This window comes from Equus asinus, chromosome 28 (genome assembly GCF_041296235.1).
Source record: "Equus asinus isolate D_3611 breed Donkey chromosome 28, EquAss-T2T_v2, whole genome shotgun sequence".
Classification (NCBI taxonomy): domain Eukaryota; kingdom Metazoa; phylum Chordata; class Mammalia; order Perissodactyla; family Equidae; genus Equus; species Equus asinus.
In genome coordinates, this window is record NC_091817.1 from 19,933,509 (window position 1) to 19,953,922 (window position 20,414).

Consider the following 20,414-nt stretch of genomic DNA (forward strand, 5'->3'; position numbering starts at 1 on the left):
GGTTATTCATTGCAATAAATACGACCCGATCATGCCTCATGGGCAACCCGTCTAAATCAACTGTGGACAATTTGATTTTGTTTAAACACAAACATACAGTCGAACACCTCAACCTAGGTTTTGAAGACTACTCAAGGATTAATCTTTGCATCAGAGAAGGTCAAGCAGAATGGGCAGGCCACGGACTTCATGAAACGTTCTAAGAGGAAGCGCATCGCCTCCTATTTGCCCATAAGTACAATTCGACAAAGCCCTGCTGGCCGAGGCCTCGATGGCTTGTGCATGTCTTGGAAGGCGGGGGGGGGTGCTCAGCTGAGGCTTGCTTCTCTCTCCACCTGATGAAAGAGCCTCTTTGTCTTTTTTTAAACAGGAAACCAAGGAATGGATATTTCTGGTAGCAGTCCCTTGCCTGAAACCCAGTCTATTACTAAACATTAATCATTTGAATGCACTGTTAAAATCCAAATAATTTTATATTAAAAAGGAAATTTTAGATCACTAGCAGAAATGAAAAACCGGGATCACCTGTGATCAGTGGAATGTCAAATAAATACAAAGAAAAGAAAAGAACATCTTTACAGTCAGTCTAAACATGGGGGCCTGTCTAAGGCTCTGGGTTAGAGTTCTGCTTTCTCTTATTTAAAAAGGATGAAAGAGAGGTGTAAAAGTCTTATTAGCCCCAAACTGAGACCTTCTCCATGACTGAAGCCTGAAAGAGAACTGAAAGGTGAAAAACATCTTGACTGTGTAAATCACTATGTTATGATCACACCTCATCCAGACTTCAGAGAAGATATGTGGGGTTCTGGGGGCCCCGGGGAGGAGACTGGGTAGACCTCGACGTTCTTCCTTAGCTCAGAAAACTCTACCTCCCCTACGCAGTTAAATCTTTTCACTCATTCTTTCAGGCCTCTGGAGCAAGGACCAGCTTCCCCATGACGTCATGGAGGTGTGAGCCCCCTTCCCTGGGCCCTGGCGTGCATCTGTGCAGGGCACACTCAGGGGTACAGAATTACATGTCCTCCTCCTGTATTGTGCTTTGGTTTCTCTTGCAAATGTAAGATATAAACTTTCAAACTGATTTTTTACTTTAAACATCACACATTGTTATACCTATTTTTACTCATTACAATGGTGCTTACTTCCATCTGGGTCTATCATAAAGGATTTAAAAAAAATGTAATATGCAAATGTGTTAAATGCACCTTTCCTCCACATTTACAAATAAATATTCTCTGTAACGATCCAATGTTAGGTTTTCATAATAGAGGATAACATCTAATTAAGAAGCAAACAACGCAAATGTATTAGAGAGTGTGACTAAATGCATTTTTACTGTGCCAGTTTTTTAATCAATATTTCTTGAGAAATGGAGTAATTAAGCAATTATCACTAATAAAAATTGCTTCATATTAATAAATATCAGAGAACTGCAAACATGAAATTCAAGTCAGTAATTTTATGCTCAATTATTTAGTTGTGTCCTATAGCAATGTTAAAATTTGATTTCCAAATTAATAACGATCAATCAATAGTTACGCATAGCTAGGATCTTCTTAACCCCAACAGAACCTGAAACAGACATAGTTATGCGAAATGCATACCAATGATAATTACAGACCTAGCTACCACAAACTTTAACTTCATCAAAATATCTTCCACTGAAATAGATAATTTTTACTTAATAACTACTCTCAGAGTTATAATCAAACATACCTACACATGAACGTTTTGTGAAAAACAGTCTTCCCAAAAGTTAATTAATAGTTTCTTAGCAAAATAAAATTACGAGTTTATCATAAAACACTTAACGGTATTTCACTCATAAACACTGTAACTCCTTTGTTTTGCCAGGGAGTCAGCTCTGTGCTTATTTTATTCAGTCCTAAATTAAAATTTTAAAGAGGCATTCCATTTTTACAGCTGTTTATACTTTAAACCCTTTCCCTTCCTTTTTAATTTAGTAGTCAAGGTACATTCTTAATAACAAATAAATATTCTTTCATTCTCATTTCACTCATTCATATATTCAACAAATAAAATATTTATTGAGAGCCCAGTGTATTCCAGCCCAGACACTGTTCCAGGCAGCAAATGAGACAGGCGAGGGGAGAAGACAGGCCGTAAACACACCAAGGAGATCACGTCAAAGGGAGACAAGAGCTGTGAACAAAAGAAAATGGGGCAATGGCACAGAGAGTGCCTCTCATCCCTCTAAAAGGGGTCTGAGCCGCCATGCCAGTTCCATTCAGGAACCTGAGTGATGTCAAATGTGTCTCTGCTGCCCCACTGGGAAGATCCAGCGTGACTACAGAAGAGTAGATGACTATGGATTATATATGTTAGAAACACGGCACAGGGAAATAAATCACAGCGTAACTTTCTAATAACACTTCTCCTTGAATGTTATAAATCAAGCAAGTAATCACGTGTCGCACTTCACAAGAGCTAATCGCGTTTAGCAGAAGTTTGCAACACGTTCCCGCTTTGGTAGAAAACTCTAAAGTTAATTCAGCCTTAAAGACAACACTCATCTGTTCAGGGTCAGTAGGTATTTACAGGCCAAGACTAAAGAATATTTATTTTAAGCTGTGTATGGTACAAGGCTATTTGCTTTACAAAGAAAGGCAACTTGTAAAAATGTCTGTGGCCTGGGCATCTGGGCCCCCAATTGTCAGGTATATAGTAACAGCCAAATTAAAGTTGACTTTTGACGAAAAGCATCTTTAAAGCAGTAATCAGAATCTGAATTTTTTTTATTACATGGAAGAGATACCGGCAAGCAAGAAAATTTTATAAATAGCATAATCAGCCTCTAATTATTAGGAACAATCTGTAGCACTTAGTAGGTCCTCAGTAAATATTTGCTGAAGCTTATTATAGTTTCAATTTTATAATTCGGGCTTGGAACAGATAAGATAGGTCCTATTCCACTCCAAGTGAGTTTTTTGCTTACGTAAGTTGTGACTTTTCTATTGTTAATTTACAATAAAAATATTTTTTGACCAAAAAATAAACATCACTGAAGTAATCATTCAATTTGTATGAGAAATTGTTGGTCCCCCAATGGCTAAATGGTACTCATCCTGTGGAACCCAGCTCTGCAGCATCTATTGACAATGGCAATGAACATGTTCATAACAATAATCAGGGCTTGTTTTAATAGAACGTTCCACGCATTAAACACATTAATGACCCATGAAATAACTGTTTTATCTGTAACACATTAAGCATCATTGCTAAAACAATGTATTAATTGAAAGTCTGCTATTTCTCTTAATGTAAGATTTTTAAAAGTATAAAAATGGCATGAAAATCATTTTGTCAAAACAAAAATAATTCTACTTCAAACTTAGAGCCATACTAAATGACTGTATGAAAAATAAAAACTTCTAAAGTAAACCTGGTTATTTGAGATGTGTTATTTTGATCTATTCCCATTTTTCTGATCAAAATTGGTATCTGTCTGGATTATGACTTAAGAGTCTTACGAATATTTTAAAACCTTATAATTTTCTTCTCTATGTGCCTATCTTCTATAGAGCTTTCTCTTTCCTTAACAGGTACAGAGACTACCATACTCAAATATACCTCCCTCACTTCCAACTTTTCAATTTTCTAACGCTATGTTTGATATTCCCAGAGCACCAGTGTAGCAGTTTCTATACCTAGGTGCTATCACAATTAAATGCAAGGCATGATCAAAACAGCACATGTCAGTCCTCTAAACATGAAATATAATGTATGAAGAAAAAGTAAGTGAATTATCAGTGTGTTTATAAAGTCTCTTTTGGGGGGCACACAAAATATCAGACTAGAGACAATTATTTTACTGTCTGTTTCTTGGATATCAAAGAGAATTTTGAAATTCATCAAAGCTAACCTTCTGTTATGTACAACAGGCTAAGCTGAAAAGAATGTTAACAAGTTCAATTTTCATTCAATCAGCACTACTGCTCTCTGAAATGTTTCATTGCAGGAAAGAAATAAAAATAATCTATATGGTAATTATGAGGATGAATCCCCCAGTAACTTTCAGCTACATGAAAGGTCAGTTCTATTCAAGATATTTTATCAGTCCCCTGCACATACTCCTGTCCTGTCATTTTAAATCTGAACAGCATTTTATTTTCCCATTTACAGCTACCTGCAGAATTAAGTACTTAAGCCAAATAAGAAAAAAAAAAGAAATGTTGAATGCTGGCAAAGGCTATAATAGCATAGAGATAAATCGTTCAGCTGCTCTCTCTCAAGCCTCTGGGGCTGCAGATTTTTCTTCTCCTGGTGCACTGTGGGTATTCAAAACTTGTTCAACATGATTTCATTTCATTTCAGGCACTGCCTGAGAAAACTAAATTACAGAATCAATCATACAGAAGGTCAGAGTGAGACTTCATTACAAGTATTGCATGCTTGCATGAATATCTTTCATTTATGACTGACCCAATATGTCACAATAGCTGTCTAGTAAAAATAATCCACTTTCTGAAATTGATGTACTACTGATGTCAATGCTACTCAGCAGGCTGGGTAGATTATAGAGAGGTGTTAAAAAAAAAAAAACCTTTCAGAGCGCACATTGTAGATTTTTAGAATTGCAATCTTTTGTAGATTAAAATAATTTCCAGATGATCATGTGAATTGACAAAAATGCTTAGAGGTAAAGAATTTTTAACCCAAACAAAACACACTGTTGATTTCTACTTGCCAACCACATCCTGTTTTAAAATATACGTATCCACAGCAAGCAAATCAAGGTTGTTCTTTGAAGTCACAAATGCATCGACTTTCAATTTTTCAACAATTTGCTTTTGAATACCAGGGCATTATTTGCATATTTTGAAATGTGCATGCTAATCATTGGACTCTTTTTAATCCCCCCTTTTTGTTCCTGCTTTCTGTTTTTAAATATAATGGCATAAATTTAAGGAAGATAAACATGTTGTGTTTGTTGCCAACAAAAAATGCAGCTAATCAGTAATGTGACGAACTGTCACTCTTTCTAAAGGAAAACCCATGGAGCTCTGAAGAAAAGCTGGTTCGATACAACATAACAGGCTGGCTTTTCTTCTTAGATGATAGTCTTAATTCACCATGGCAATTCTTAACAGACAGCCATATTCATTTGGATAATAAAACTTCTTACTTGCATAAGGTATGAAATAGCCAATGCACACTGGGAAGCCGAATGCATGATGTATAAAGTATTATTTATTATTTTTCTGGTGACCTTCCTAAGGGAAATCTCCGAGGAGCTGCTGTGGAGCATTACGATGGAGCCAGCCAACTCGGTACCCGGAGGGAGATTTAGAAGAACCTTGACATAACCTATTTTTAACCATGCCTCTGGCGATTCTGAATTCAAGTTTATAGGTGAACATGTCAGGTAGTACATAGAACAAAGCCAACGACACATTGTATTCATCATAATTCTGTCCTAGTACATTTTATTTTTTCCAACATTTGTGATTTAAAATCCCATGACATTTCTTCAAGGTGAAATTCTACTAGAATTTTCAACAAGATTAGTTTGTTTCAAGCCAAAATAAATATCATTCAGATTCAGCAAAACTTCAGAAAGGCACCAATAAATGTCATGAGGTCCATGCAAACACCATGACAACAGCATGCACTTAGCTAGAGTACTTATACTTTTAAAAATCAATGAAATAATTCAACTGCTTTAGTGATTAGCAATACATTACAAAAGAAGCATTAAAAATTGAGTCGTCTCTCCCAACGCCAGTCCGTGAAAGCATTGTTCTTTAAGTGTATGTGAATATCATAATTATTTTATGATTCCATCTTTAGTTCTTTCCAATATAGTAAATTCAATTGACCATGAAATGAAATTTCATAGTCAAAATGCCTCCTTTACACTTTTTTATAGCAGCAATAACAGTTTTATAGCTTTAAGGCAAGGTAATTCATCAGATGTTTAATTTAAAGGCAGATTCTCTTATATTATTAATAAATATTTACCAATTTAATAAAGTACACATTTTAGCATGCATTATATGGTCTTTTAACTATTTCTGCAACTTAAATGATTCTCGCTGAGCATCTATGAATCATGGTGAACCCTGGCAAACTCCCCTGGTGCCTAAACACCCTTTTTATTTTTATTAATTCCCAGGCACAACTTTGCAAGCCTGATTGTAGAGGAACAGAGGACCGAACCCTCCATTCTGGTGTCAAAGGGACAAAAATGTAAGAAAGTCCACAGGAAACAATTATTTGTGGTGGCGAGGAACGTTTATGAATACTTAATGACCATTTCCCGACTGTTCACCACATTCTTTTCTGACAAAAAAGTAAAAATAAAAACCCTGATGTTCAGCTCAAACACAAAAGATCACAGGCAAAGAAAATTATGTTGCCGCAATCCTATTTGGGAAAGTAATCTCATATTTCAGAGAGCACACTGAATCTTTGCACCGCTAATCCACTGCATACTTCGCAATCATCTGTTGTTATCTGGGGAATTAACAATGAAACCAATAAACATCACTGGCATGGTCCTAATGTGCAGAGAAATATGTAAACAAGCAATAGGATTTGTTTTGTGTTATACCAACACATCTGTTTCATTTTATCAAGGTTAAAAAAAAAGGCCCCCTAAACTATTAATCTTGTTTTAAAATATCTGTTTAGTATCTCACCTAGATAGACACAAATGCATTATATATGATGGTGGAAAAAAACAATCCCAGCAGAAGAGTTTAAAATACTTAAGCAGATTTACTCTGGTGATTGCTGACTATAATTGCACACTAAGAAAAATAGAACCAAAATTATTGCATTAGTAATCCTGGCTCTCTAGAGTGCCTTAGTCGATGTTTACAACAATAAATAACACAATTAGGTATATTTCACACAATCACCCACTCTATATTTTCCTCTGCTGGTTATAAGAAATTATTCTTTTTCCCTTTCTCTTTATCACAGTTTGATATTTCATTTGAGGTAGGAGTAAATCATGTATCATAAACATTACGTTATAATCCAACAAATGCAAAAAACCTAGGCACCTGATGAGGGTTTCCATTTCTAAAATCTCTCCTGGCTAACTTTCAACTCAAGCACACCTCTGGTAAGCCAAAGGCAAGGGAAGATTGGCTGCTTCCAAACCAATGAATCAGACTTCTTAAAAATCATTTCAAATCAGAAGGATTTTGTTGGGTCATCCGCTTTCACGTGACTGTCAACCAACTCAATATCCTCTTGTCCAAACCAGGGATTCCTCTGGCACCTGTGTTTAAATGGCGCGAGGAAGAACAATCCACATGTCCACCAGAAGACAGGCAGGAGCATGTTTCAGAATATGGACTCCCAGAGCTTTACCATGAGAAGTGCAAATGATAAAAAAATACTTTCAACAATAAATTTGGTGCCTACCATATGCAACCCGCTGCTATGAAGCACGCCATCTTGTTCCACGAGATTTCTTGAGATTGTAATGGAAGGAAGATCCAGGCTTTGAGGGGGAAACTGGGGTGTGAATTCGCTTCCCTGGGAAGGCAACGGGTCGCTGAGGCCTTGAAAGGGTAGAAGCACATCGGGCATGCCCAGGGTGGGGTCCGACTCTGGAGGAGGCGTGATCGGGGGGATTTCGAACTCTTCATCCCCAAGGCTTGGCGTATGGAATGTCTGCTAAAAGGAAACAGAATATAGATATTTTTATAAGCTGTTCCTATATCTTATTTCTCCTTGGAAGGAAAAAAAAGACTTTGCATAAAAACACTACATAGCTAGGCCAAATATTTATTTCTCAAATGAAAACATCTTAAACACAGATTTCCACATATAAAGTTTTGCTGATCATTCTGATTAAAGATTTAAGTCTCATTATCATATGGTTTTAATGGAGTATCAGTATTAACAGTTTTTTAATGTGTACTTAATTAGCAACATCTGTCTTTGTTGTTAGTTGGAGCATCAGCAACATTAGATTTGGCGATATAACAAATTGCCACTTTATTGATATGTTAGTGAAACAGCTCAAACCGCTTACATTATCCACATGCTTCATAAAATGCTGATGATTTTGTGGTGCACACACACAACATTAATCCAGAAGTGAACATTACACATATTTACTTTCTGCCACAACGTATAAAACAAGTAATATTAGATTTGTGGTTTGCTTTTTTAATTTCCTTATTGGTATTTCCCAGGTGCAGTGAATGCTTCTATGGAAATTGTTCCTATTTCTAACACAATATTTTATATAAGAATTATATCAGAGCATATATTAAAAGGTTCCAGTGCTTTTATTTAAACTATAAGGAGAGTTATTTTCTTTTATGTGAAGATTTTGATATGTATTTATCAGAACATTTTCTACCAGTCTTTAACTTTGAAAGACGCTATAGAACGAGCATGGAGATGTACTGATATCACTGTACTAACTCCATTGACGTTGCTGACTTACTAAGACAAGCGTTATTTCTCAAGACCTAAGTAAATAATGCACTGTTTCTTCCCTGCTACCTAGATTATTACAGATAGTGTTTTAAATAGGACCTTCTGATGTAAATCAGGGCTGCCTTGCTCAACTACACTAACCATCTCTCCTACAGTAGAACTGGGATTTTGTGGGATGGGAAGGCCAAGGTCTAGGATGTTATTGTTGGTGGGGTGAAGACGTTGGGGGGAGCCACTCAGATATTTTTTATTCCTAGCTCAGAGGGTCAAAGTTATAGTTGACTTACTATTAATAGTATTTTTTGAAGAATGAATTGGTGTAAGATAATTTGAATCTGCTATAATCAGTTAAGAGAACTACTTCAGAGCTGAAAATCATCCTCCTTCAAACTATCAATGATGACATAACTTAATAACCACTTGAGACAAAATACAAACAAACTCAAGGAAAAAAAACCATTTCTTGCATCTAGAACCTGTCAACTGTGATTTGCATCTCACCAGAAATAAAGAGGTCACAAGCCATGGGAGTCTGTGATGGGACAATGGAACATGTTAAGGTTCTTAGGAGATTCAATATATGCAAAACATTACAGCAAAATAACACATTTGAAAGCTAGAATGAAAGATTAGATTTTCTGACATGTTTATTCTAACAATGATCCCCCCAAAAGATGTCAGTTTCTTACTGTGATACTCCAAGTTCTGAAACACAAAGGGAAGAATTGGCCATGAACGTGGTTGGCTAATGAACGTAACCCTATGGCTGCATTTGCCGTTACTTTGGCACTAATGTGGTCTAGTAACAGATGCAACTGTAATTTGTGACTCATTTGCTACCCCATTACTGCTTAATGAAATCTAACATATCACATTAACAATACGGATAAACACTCATTCTTGATATGTGGCATTTGGCTGTTTTCATTACCACTGTAATTAACACTTGAAATATTATTTCAATAAATATTTAAAGTACTTTAAAAATGGTCAGGGTAATCATGACACAGACAGAAAACATCAAGCAAATGTGTGAATTTCAAACTCGGAGTATCCTAGTCCCCACAGTGTTAGCCACAAGGCAACAGCCATGTGAAGGGAATTGGTTTCAGGCAGAATTTCGACTCTACAGCATCAAACCTCAAGTCTCCTTGAATTAGTTTGCACTCATTAAAATGTTAAAAAACCAAATAAATTTACTTTTAATGCAGTGATTGGGAAATTAGGCACATGCTATAACGGAGCACATTAACATTACTTGGGCTTCGTTTTTTGTTCTAGAAAAAGTGTACAGTGAAATCATTACGTAAGATTACCTCTCAAACACTACCATAAAGCATGTCCTATGCTAGGCAGTCAAAATTAAGGAGGTTTTCATTTTTATTTTGCTAAGGAATAGAAAGAGATGTCATACAGAATATGTCCCTACAGTATAATTTGTCAAAAGATAAATTAATTTTAAGTTAGGATTTAGTATAATACGATATCATAACCTAATAAAATACTAGAAAATTATATTATAATATATAACCAAGAAAATGCTAATAAAATCTTAAACCACTTTTAAAGAGAGGTGATATATTAAATATAAAGTTAATTATTCCTTAGAGAAAACAGTAACCAAATCACTGGTTACCTGAGATTATAAAAATAATCATATAAGACATCACCAAAAAAAGAGACTCATTTTTACAACTATGCCATATGACCAAAATCAGATTAATCATTTGGAGTTTATACAATTACTTTTTACAGATATTGACTTTCCAGTGTTTACCTTGAACATGTTAAAGTAGTATGTACATGGTTAAATACCATCTGTACTGAAATGTTCAAAACATTTGTTCCTTTTGATAAAAATGCAAATCTGGAGAACTGTTGTATCAACATATAACAGCCAATGTCTGACACGGTGAATTATCACAGCTGGAATTAAATTGTCTCTGAACAGCTGCTGGCAGTAGAGCTTTCATCAATGTTTGATTCAAATGTAGGGAAAAAAATCCTACAGAATGAAACATCATGTTGTCCTTACAGATGGGGTTTGTGTTCATTATCACAAACAACACAGCAGCCAGTGCCAAACAATATTCCCTTATCTAGGCTGTCTTCTTGGTTAGAGAGATGACGGTCACTGTAAAAATGATTCATCTACGAGGACCCTTAATTCTTGATTCCCCATTTTTTCTAGTAATTTCTCAAAGTTAATTTCTTTCGTACCACTTGCTTCCCCGTACCAAGATCAAGATCATTTACAAAGCCATTATGATTTTCATTCTCTGGGGTCAAGCTACTTCAGTTTCCTACATTTGAATGTACCTGGAAAATGAAGACCTTTTATTACAGGAACTGCAAGAGGAAATATTCCATTTGGACCAATTTCACTTCTGTTTGTTATTGTTTTAAAATCTTAAATCTCACATAGTCTACCATTTTTAGGAAACCATTTTCTTGATCTAATCAAGATTGAGGTTTTTCTGGAGGGCAGGCCAATAAGACCACACAACAGCCTTAAGTCAGTAAGTAGGGAAAGCAACAAAAACAGCAACAAGAAGATGTCCATTGCATCTGCACTGGTAAACAGTAAACAAACTCGGAACCCACACGGTGCTGCCTTTAGATGCCTCACCCACTTTTCCCAGCTATGACCAAGTCTTGGAGCATGCCCACTCATTCATTCACTCATTCGTTCAATATTTATTGAGCACACTCTATGTGCCAGGCACTAGACTAGGCTGTGGGGAATCTAACAAAAAACAAAACACTCATTCTGCATCACTCTCACCAAAGACTTAAGAAACTATAAAACTCTTCTGCCACATCGTTTCCCAAACCACGGCAACTTATTGAAATCATCCCCAGACCTATGTAAAGTTAAAATACTTTCTATTAAAAGTCACTCCCATCCTGGGTTCCAAAATAACTACTTATCTGCTTAGATACCAATATAGTTTGGAAAGATAGATAGATTTTATATACTTTCTGATACATTTACTTTCATTTGCATATATATTTCTTTTCATCAAGAGATGTGTGTGAATACCTAACATTCGTAACAGCACATGGACAAGTGATAAAGACTTGTCAGGTTATTTTCTTTTCCAATAGGTTTTTCTTGTCTCACCTCCAAAGTCGTTACCTTGTGCCACATAACAGAGAGATAAATTCAATACTTTGCTTTTCCCTTCAAGCCTCTAAATGATCTAAGTAACACACAAAACATGAAGAGACACATGAAGACAGACACCCACCTCACTGGCTGCAAAGAAAGCGTTGTTTGCCTCGGCCATATTCATGTAGTTATTGTTATTTCCAAACTGAAAGAAAGCAGATTGTTTTATGTTAATATGCAGCATAATACAGAATTCTGAAGGTTTACTTAATGCTCGGATGGGATTTGGAAAGAATGCTGGTGTTACGAGATAAAAGGGTGATTTTACTCAGAGCGAATGTGAACTGTGACAGAGCTTTCAAAGCACTATGCTACATACTGTCGGCTGTTTCCCTCAGAAAATAAAGCATGGAGTTAACCTAACTCGATCATTCTCGAAAACGGTGTTCTTTCTCATCAAGACTAATAGCGAAGGCAGACAATTACAAACATGTGGCCAACTGGTCACTAGTTTTTATGAACTGGCATTTGTCAGGTTAGAAGGAAAAGAGTTTCCAAGAAAATCACCTTGACACATTTTTAAAGCATGTTGGGATTTCACAGCTTACTTTTCAAGAACAGATGTCACAAGTGTGGGTAGGTTAAAATGTGAATTTAAGGGAATAGAATTCAATTCCCAGGACTCAAATTCTATTTTCTGGTGAACGGGGTGTGGCGTGAAGATAAATAAATAATAAGACTAAAGAATATTTTAAAAAATCTCCAAACAGAGTTTAAAACCTATCTATATCCATCAGTGCTGTTGAAAACAGTGATATTTAATCTCTCAGTGTAACATTAAGTGCAAAGAGGTTTAAAAAATAAGCAGGGTCCTATGAACACAGCAATTTTTATTTAATTCCCTAACACAATAGCCCATTCATACCACCACAAATAAGACTGTATCAGCATTTCAGACATAAGCTCTTTACTTCTAGAGACCTGTTATCAAAATGTAAAACTTGGAGTTTGGCAGAAATGTATTTTCAGGTTCAGATGGTCTAAGTAGGCACGTTTTGTTGCTTTAAACATTCTCTTATCAGTCTGGCAATATGGAAAGGCTCTGTGAGCATAATTATCTGGAGCTATATTATTTTCATGATTTTTAAATGGTAAAAGAATGCTCTTCTTTTTATAAAGTGTATTATTTCCTTCCTTTAATGCATCAAATAACACATAGGTTTGGTCTCCAAAGGGTGAAATGAATATATCCATTCTCTAACATAAATAGAGCTGGTAATTATTTAAAGTAAAAGGCACAATTTTCCCAAGGAGGGGGAGAGAGAGAAAGAGAGAGAGAGAGAGAGAGAGATGAAGACAGATACACAGATAAATACAGAGAATAAACATAGACATAAACACACAGATATGGAAGACCCACATAATCCTCCACTCAATAAACCCACAAACACTTATTTCCAAGGGGCTCACAGGCCCCAACTCTGAACCTGTAGGATTCGTGCACAGAGGCGGGACTGATGCGCCACACTTTATCATGTCAGGGATCCGAGAACTAAGCAGGATTGATACTAAAGGCTCTCATGCCTACAGAAGCCCAATCCCACCCTGGAAAGCGACACCTAAATATACGCAGACAATGAGCCCGCAGATTCATTTGGATAAGTATCTTCCTAAGGATTTCTGAAAGATGTATTTGTTAGCACTTAAGAAAGACCTTTATCTGGCTTCTCCAAAGGCATGCGATACCAAAAACACGTGGTGATAGTTTCACAAATGGAGACATCTCCAAACTCATCAAGTTGTATATGTTAATTTTGCACAGTTTTTGTACGTCCATCATAACTCAATAAAGTGGTTTAAAAATAATTTAAAAATTAAAAACACAGGAGCAGGTACACGCACACGCACAGACACTTATTTTCCCCATTTGTCTACAATGTTAAATATATGCAAGAAAAAGTATAGGTTTCTGCCCTGGAATTTTTGATGAATGAATGATCCTAGAATTAAAATCTCAGGCTTCCATTCCACATGTTCTTTTTGGATGTTGATGAGAACCTGGGTCACCATGCGTGCTCCCGGCACCAACCCCGGCTCCCCAAACGGCCCACAGCCTGCATCACAATTTCAAAGGTACTTAAATGTAGGTTTTGTGGAGGAATTAGAAATCCATTTAAGGCAAACAGCTCATTATCAGAGAGTATTTTTTTTTTAAGATTAAACTCACTTATTATCTAATAGCACCTAAAACAACAAAGAAAAATAAAATGGCTATTAAACTGAGCGCCTAAACAATTCAAAAAACAAATTAAGCTTAGAGTGAAATAAGAACTGGGTTAGAAATCCTCTTCTGAACAGTTAGTATGCGAATGTAATTACTGAAGAAACTACAGCTAATCAGCTGTGAATTGTATCCATTAATTAGTATTTGCCCTGGAGAAATGAGAAGAATCAGTAACCACGCTGGCAGGCGGAGCGCCCAGGAGCCACACGCCGGCCGCGCTGCGTTTAGTCAAGCAGGTGGCTCCAGTGGTCCACGTAATTTGAAAGCTCTCACCTGAAGGACTGAGCTAGAATTACAAAGCACTCCTTGCATATCTTTTGTATCTATATAAGGCCTTAATTAATGGCTTTTAATTTGGAAACACTTGGCGATCAGGCGGGAACAGTTATAAATCATTTCAAATAAAAGCAAAGCTTTCTATTCTGTTTTGGGTAAAATATCTCCTCTACAAAGATGGCTTCAAACGTTGACTTGTTGCAGCCAACTGTCTTTCTCCTGCGCAGGTGGCTGGGCCCCCGGGTTAGAGTGGAAGAGGAGTTAGATAAAATAGAGGACACCCAGTTAAATTTGACTTTCCAGTAAACAACTTTTATTTTTTTTTAGTATAAGTATGTCTCATGTACTCTTTGGGATATACTTATACTCAAAAAAGCATTCTTTATTTATCTGTGATTCAAATTTAACTGGGTGTTGAGTATTTATTTGCTAAATCTGGCCACCCTGCTGTGGGTGGCTAACCCGGTCAGGATAAAAAGAACATCACTTTCCATTTGCTTAACCTTATCTAGTAACGCTAGCTTAATTTTATTTGTTTGAAAATGTGACCTATGAATCCTGCTTTACTTGTTTTGCGTAAGAACAGATCTGATTCTGAGAAAAAAAGTGATCCTTTGGGGAAGATCTCTGATATAATGACCTCAGAACAATTAACTTTAAACAAATTGTGTACAATTAAATTTGCTGTATGTTCTAAGAGACAGTGACATTGGTAAACACATTATATTACCAAAAACTCCCTAGGTCCATGAAGGAAGCAGCCCTAACTATGTTCACCACTCTCTCCCCACGAACCAACAACAATGCCTGGCATATTGTAAGCACTGAAGGGAGGCAGGGAGAAAGGTCGATCACCTTTTAACTTCAGTGTCTCAGAAGCACCCATCCTAACTGGAGTAATTTTCTCACTTACTTTTTTCATGATGATAATGACAGTAACAGCAGTAAGTGTTCACCCAGTGAAGCCCTCTCCATACACTATTTCATTTAACTTTCCAAAGTGGGACTAAATGTAATTTATTTGCTCAACAACCAGTTAGGTAAATGTAAGCACTATCCCCATTTTAGGGATGAACAGACTGAGGCTTTGAGGGGTCACGCACTGGCCCCAGGTCACAGATTCAAACCTGGAGGTCTGGCATCCCTCCTGCCTCACCATCTCCATCACCCACATTCCAGCATCCACAAAACCTTAAACATTTCAGTTAGTGATCAATTCAATCTTAAAACTTTATTTTTATTGATCTTACTCAAAGGTAGAATTTCCAAGGGGTTTTAGTCTGGGAAGGTACCTCGGCTAATGAAACTCCTCAAGAAAAGGGTTCCACAGCCCAGTAAGTTTGGGAAAGGCTGCAGACCACTGCCCTCTCTGATGATCACAATGCCCATTATAAAGTTAAAGGCTGTGAGAAGCCCTGCACTTCACTCATTCAGCAAATGTTTGTGTGCCTATGTGCAAGGCACTGTGCGGGGCACTGAGACAAAATGGTCAACAGGATGACAAGGTTCCTGCTTGAATGGAGTGTATATCTTTCTGTAAATGGGAGACACTAACCCCTCCCCCGCAAATTTGCTGTGGAACACTTGCTTTTGTTTCCCCCACAACACCCTGTGGGAACACACTTTGAAACCTTGTTCCCAACTCTTTATTGACAGTATTCTTTGATTTTCCCTGAATCCTTCTTTATAATATCCAAATTTTGCACCATGGTAAAGTTCATGAATTTTGTGAATCAACTAAATAAGAATTTCTAAATTATGCAGCCTAAATTGCCTTAATTTGTCCCATTTCCAAACTTTCTGGATGGTAACTCTCCATTAATGTTCCTTTGAAGACCGCCTCCTCAACCATAGAAGGTTCCTCTATGCGATTTCAAGAGTCAAAACAAAACATTTCAGATAGACTAAGTGAATATCAGCTGAAACAGAGCGTTAACTACTCTGAAGAGCATATAAAAACATTATGAAAGAAATAGGCCAAATCCAACTGTTTTAAAGAGCTTATGTGGTGGGGGAAATGGCCACTGTGAGGCAGGGGCATTTAGGAGGTACGCTGCTGATCAGTCCTTTCCACTTTGATAGGCTCTAATAGATGTGATCCCCAAAGATATAATCCCCAAAGATATAATTATAAAGCAGAACTAAATTACTCTGCGTGTCGAACTTCTGTATCTTAATGATTTCACAAAAGAACATCTTCATTGTACTTAGAGGTAGATTTGCTTTTGCTGCTTGATGAGTAATTATAGCTTTGGCAAATACAATTTATGAAGGACATCAATTAAAAAGGAGCATTGCAGGACTTAAAAAAAAATTTATTAAAGACCATCGTGTTCGTAGCCTGTCTAACCGTGTGAAGTGCCAAAGCAAATTAATGGAGATGGTTAAGTGTAGCTCGCCCGGTGAAAGGCTTGGAAGAAACTGGAACAGCACAGACAATAACCCATCTGTAATGACAAGACGAATACTTCAGCTTGATGAGTCCACACAACATCGTTTTCACTGAAATTATTTTGACACCCATGTGAAGAATTGTATAGACTTCTAAGAAAGCAGCATTAACTACAGGGTCTCAAACAGCTAAATGGCACAAATTTAATCCTAAAAAAAAAAGATAATCCTTCGAATTCTCTTTTCTTTTTTCCCATTAGATTTGTTAGCAGACACCATCCAATTTGATGCCTCAGTAAGGACATCTGTCAAGTTGCTTACACAAACGAACTGTGCCATCATGGATCAAGTGTGCCAAGCACGGTCACATGATGGAAAAGGCTGCATTGCAAAGTTTACACACTCTCAAAGGCTCTGTTAACCAGTCTGCGGAAAAGAACTTACCGGAGATAATCAAGTTTTAACCATTTTCAGCAGTGGTAATCCATTCCAAGATATAAAGCCCAAAAGAGTGAACACAAGCCCAATATGACAATTGATAAGAATACTGATGATTATCAGGGGTGGATCTGGAGCGCCAGGAAACAAAGAATGACTTAGTGAACAAAGACAGTCTATACCAAAGGTTAGGGGTTTAACAATAGTCTGGAAACAAAAAACTGCAAACAATGGGCTATGAGGTATAATGAGCCCGAGAATATATACACTCACACACACATATACACACTGTTCTGCTCATTATGTATACACTACAATTATATAGAGAATTATGCACGCATGTATAATTATACATATGCACACACATAGATACATGCACACATACATTAATGGGTTCAAATACAAAGCAAGATTTTTTTTAAGAAAATAAAGTTTCAAAAATATTATTTGCTTTCCATATGCTAAAAATTCCTAGATAATTATCTCCTGAGCGCTAGACTCATATATACAGCTGCCTACAGCACTTGTACTTGGATGTCAACAGGCATCTCCATCATTATGAGCAAAACGGAATTCCTCACCTTCTCCCCAAACCTGCTCCACCCACAGCCTTCCCTAGGTCCCTTGATGGGAAAGGGATTCAGTGCTGGTGACTTGAGCCAAAAATTATCCTTGAATCCACTCTTTCTCTCTCCCTTCCCCCATCAGATCATCAAAAGATTGTGCTGGCTCATCTTCCCAATTATTCCCAAAGCTGATCACTTGTCACAACCTACACTAGATTCACGCAGGCTCAAGCCACGCATTCCCTCCTGGATCGTTGCCACAGCCTCCTGGCGGGTCCCGCTGGCTCTCCCACGTTCCCAACGGTCTCCTCTCAGCACAGAGCCACAGAGATCCTTTGAAAATCTAAGTCAGATCACATCACTCCTCAGAACTTTCCAATGGTTTCCTATTCACTCAGCAAAGAAGCCCAAGACCTTACAGCGGCCCGCGTTTCTTCTTGGACCCTTGGCCAACATTCCTCTCCTGGCTCATCCTCCTCTAGCCCTGCTGGCCTCCTTGCTGTTCCTTCAATACCCCAGACACGGTCTCAGCTCAGGCCCTTTGCACTGGCTGTTCACTCTGCCCCGACTGCCATCCCTCCAAATATCCCCATGGCTTGCTCACTCTCTCTTTTACAGTCTTTTCTCAAATGTCAACTTCTCTCTGACTATCCTATAAAATTTCTTTGCAGCCCTCCTCCAGATCCAGCACTCTCTACTCCTCTTCCCCTACTCAGTTTTTTCCATAACACTTTTCAACTATATTATATAACATAACATAGTTTTTGTCCTTCTCCCCCCACTAAAATGTAAATTTAATGAGGATAAGAATGTGTTGTCTGTTATTTACACTGATGTCCCAGAGCCAAGAAGAGTGTTTGATAAATAGTAGGTGTTCAGTAAACCTCTACTGAATGAATGGATTCCTAGATGTGAAATGATGGTTATGCGTAATTGTTCTCCAAGCCAAGCAGGGCATGGTATAAGCACGTGAAGTTCAAGTGAAAAGGAGAAACCAAGCGTCTATCATCATGGGTCCCTCCACAAACCACACCTATGGGCAAAAAGTGGTAACAGGTAGAATTATATATTCTAATAAAATTAATATTTTAAACACTAGAGCTAATTCACTTGAAAAAAAAATCTTTATTCTAGAAAATGCACTAACCCTTTTATAGAAAAGATATAGAGGCCTACGTGGCTGGGGTTGGAGTGTAAGGATGGTGTCTTAAGTGACTGGAAACAAGCTGCAATGAACAACACAGCTTCTGACCTGCAGGCAAAAAGCTGAGAAGAGAACACTAGTCTAACATCAATGGGGCAAGAATTTGAGTATTAAACTTGATGGCTGATTTTTTTTTTAATTTAAAATATTCTGGTTTTTAATATTTTTTCTTTATAGTCTAGGTCAGCGTTCCTCAAAGTGGGCTGCTAGGGACCACAGAATAACCAGATGCCTGTTAAAAACACAGCTTACTGGCCCCAGCCTGGATTCACTGTCTCAGAATCTCTAGGCAATAGGGGCCCTAAAAGTCTCTATTTTTAATCAGCTTCTCAGGAACTCGAAACACAGTAATATTTGAAAACTACTAGCCTCATTCATTTTAGAGTAACGTGGTGGAAATTTCTTTTCTTTTCTTTTTTTAAAGATTTTTTTTTTCCTTTTTCTCCCCAAAGCCCCCCGGTACATAGTTGTATATTCTTTGCTGTGGGTCCTTCTAGTTGTGGCATGTGGGACACCACCTCAGTGTGGTTTGATGAGCAGTGCCACGTCCGCGCCCAGGATCTGAACCAACGAAACCCTGGGCCGCCTGCAGCGGAGCACCCAAACTTAACCACTCGGCCACGGGGCCAGCCCCGGAAATTTCTTTTTTTAAACAAATCTTCCCATACATCTGAGGATGATCTTACTGAAACGCTGATGCAGCACAAGCTGTTTTGTTTGGAGCAACAAAGGCGTAGCTCGAGTCTTTACAATCTCTTCTCGCCTTCCTCACTTATAGGAAAACGCAATCATTTGTGAGGTGACCATCCGCCCCCTCTCCCACCCTCATCACCAGAAGAAGGAACAGGAACATGCTCAGTTGGACCAACCAGGAAATGCAAGCTCCACTGTCAGATCCTCAACGAGTTCTGTGGACCCACATGAGGAACAACAATGCCTAAACATATGGACGCTACCCAAACACGGAGGCCTTTGGATTTTCATGATCTGGACACATTTGAGTCTGTGAATTGCATAACCATCTGGACTAGTTAGAAGTGGCAAGAAAAAAAAACACCCTCTCAAACCCAACTGCACTTGTTTAATATCAGAAAAACAAATATAAGTAGAGGAGAAGATATGAAGCTTCCCAAATCACGTTTTCCTTTTAGCAAAAACGGAGCAGTCTTTGGGATTGGCCCAGCAACCAAGCATCACCAATATTCAGAGAATGGGAAAAGAAGGCCGATTTACCCTAAACACACACCAAACAAAAAAAAGGCAATGGTAACTCATATGTTGTTAAGTGACCACAACTTTTGTGTAATTCTGGTTTATCTCCTTCCTCCCAAAAGCTGTACCAACACTTAACTGAGTACCTATTAGATGCTAATTAATAGGATATATTTGGGGAATATATCTACCTTTCTGTAGATTTCGAGAAGTAGAAGTAGAGGATATGACTGTTGCTTTGAAGAGATGACATCTCAGTTAGGGTGATGGGACAAAAACATCTATCAACCTAAGGGCCAAGTCAATGAGTGACACTGACAAACGGTCTGCAAGTTTAGGAGAAGGAATCAAAAGGGAATGGCTTTTCAGAGGAACAAGTCTCGACCCAAAGAAGAAGGCAGGAGGAGGGGCCGTCCCAAGCAGAGAGAATGCCGTGGGCGAAGCTGCAGACCTAACTGTGCACAGGCTTTGTTCAAAGAACAAAGCAGAGATCAATTTGGCCGC

The 20,414-nt window shown here is 37.7% G+C and overlaps 1 protein-coding gene across 2 annotated transcripts in view; it reads right to left on the reverse strand.

Annotated features, from left to right (window-relative positions):
- TOX3 (TOX high mobility group box family member 3) overlaps positions 1-20,414 on the reverse strand; it is a 102,315-nt gene that overhangs the window by 17,987 nt on the left and 63,914 nt on the right. The window contains exons 2-3 of one of the 2 annotated variants that reach the window (XM_044761338.2): positions 11,679-11,744; positions 7,399-7,653 (exon numbers count right to left, since the gene is read on the reverse strand). In XM_044761338.2, the coding sequence (XP_044617273.1) occupies positions 7,399-7,653; positions 11,679-11,744 (321 nt within the window). The remainder of the gene's footprint in view (positions 1-7,398; positions 7,654-11,678; positions 11,745-20,414) is intronic. The other variant, XM_044761340.2, reaches the window with a different exon arrangement.